This window comes from Apaloderma vittatum, unplaced genomic scaffold (genome assembly GCF_000703405.1).
Source record: "Apaloderma vittatum isolate BGI_N311 unplaced genomic scaffold, ASM70340v1 scaffold19983, whole genome shotgun sequence".
NCBI classification, from domain to species: Eukaryota; Metazoa; Chordata; class Aves; order Trogoniformes; family Trogonidae; genus Apaloderma; species Apaloderma vittatum.
In genome coordinates this window covers 26168-27923 of record NW_009708999.1, presented here as the reverse complement: position 1 = coordinate 27923, position 1756 = coordinate 26168, and the positions used below count along the sequence as shown (strand labels likewise).

Sequence of the window (1756 nt, the reverse complement as noted above, 5' to 3'; positions counted from 1 at the left end):
GTGCCGCTGATGCCGCGGCTCGTCCCGCAAACGGCTTTTACCGTTACCGCCAACGCTGTCGCCAACGCAGCTGTGCAGCACAACGCTTCGCTTCCCGTGCCGGCAGAAACTGGAAACAAAGAAGGTGAGAAAAAGGCAGGATTCCACTCCAGTCTATGGGGATATAAAAAAACTCACCAGGGTATCAATTGTTTTCTTGGATTTTAAGTGTTAGATACATTTTTTTTTAAAAAAAAAATCCAAATATTTCTTACTGCACGTTATTCATAGAAGTGTGGAAAAATAAAAAGTCTTTTAAGCAAGGTGCATGTGCGACATGAATCTGATCGCTTTGTGTTAATGTGCACGCTGGCAACTGAAATTAAAACAACACAAAATGCAAGGGAATGAGGGGGATGTTCACTGCTTCAGTTGTTGAGCTCTAAACTGTAAAAACTTGGACCGATAATTCAAGTCTTTGTAAAGTTCTGCGAGTGGTGAAAGATGTTTCAGAACACTCTAAGAATGTAAGTAGGTTTTGGTTAATTCGAGAAAATTCTGTTGGCTTTCTTTTTCTCGTCGTTTTCTTTTTCCTCCGGATTAAACATATCAAGTTAACAAGTGAAAAGATTGCTTTTTGCTTTCCCTCTGCCTTTTTTAAATAATGCCCGTGCGCATTCCGTCTGGCTTGGCTGAACAGGCTTGAAATAACCTTCGTGGAACTGGAGAATGTGTTAAAGCTTCTTGAAACGAGCTTTTGTGAGAAACACTGGATTTTTGTGCTGTTACTCACAAGCAACGATTTTAAAAAAAACCTGATTAGCAAAATCAGTGGTTTGTTGCTGAAAGAATATTTTGATTTCTTCAACTGTTGAGGAGAGGCGTGAGCTGTTTTCTTTTCTATCAGTTACCCGTGGGGCTGTGATCATTTCCAGAACAGCAAAAAGATCGGAATATTGAATTAACGCTATAAACGAAACCCAACAAATTCTAAAGTAAAACATCAGATTAATACAAATAAAAAAATAAATTAAAATCTAGAATTAGCAGCCCGAATTTCTCAGGACAGGAGGAGGGGAGGCTAGAATTCATCGTTATCTTTGAAGGCTGTTAATTCTGTGGCCACACTTAGCTCAAACTGGTGAGTATTCGACAGTCACAGCATCGGAGAGGGAAAAGATGCGGCTAATGACCCACTAAAGCCTTTGGCTTCCATTGCAGTTGTTAAAAATAGCGATAGAATAATGAGATTCTGCGCTTCGGTTACCCGGAAGGTGTCTTTTCTCCTCTTCAGTGGTGGTTTGCTATTCCTACACCAGTACCACTTCAACCCCACCATCCACCCCTGTGCCAAGTGGCAGTGTAGCGACAGCGAAGTCCCCCAGACCCGCCAGCCCAGCCTCCAGTGTAGTCGTCTTGCCGAGTGGAAGTGCTGTTTACGTCAAAAGTAAGTGATAACTAGCGGCTGGTTAACGGAAGGGAAAGAAAGGGACGGCCTCGGGGCCGAGTTCAGCGCTCTGGCCCTCGAGCTCCTCGGTTTTGGCTGAAGAATGAATTCATCGCTTCCCTTTTTTCGGAGAAACCGGGGTCAGGAGAAACCCGCTCTCTGTAAAATGCTGCAGGGAGTGGTAGTGGCGAGGACACCCAGACTGAAAAGTACGTTGAAAATAGATTTGTATCAGTGGATTTCTAATCGCAGAATCACAGAATGGCAGGGGTTGGAAGGGACCTCTGAAGATCATCCAGTCCAACCTTCATCCCAGCACACCCAACCACT

General features: G+C 43.7%; 1 protein-coding gene across 1 annotated transcript in view; it reads left to right on the top strand.

The window, feature by feature from the left end:
- Positions 1–1756, top strand: part of LOC104271931 (chromosome unknown open reading frame, human C11orf30) — a gene marked incomplete at its 3' end in the record, with an annotated part of 35134 nt that overhangs the window by 7434 nt on the left and 25944 nt on the right. The window contains exons 4-5 of the mRNA XM_009866769.1: positions 1–124; positions 1274–1426. The exon at positions 1–124 is cut by the window's left edge and continues 70 nt beyond it. Of these exons, the coding sequence (XP_009865071.1) occupies positions 1–124; positions 1274–1426 (277 nt within the window). The remainder of the gene's footprint in view (positions 125–1273; positions 1427–1756) is intronic.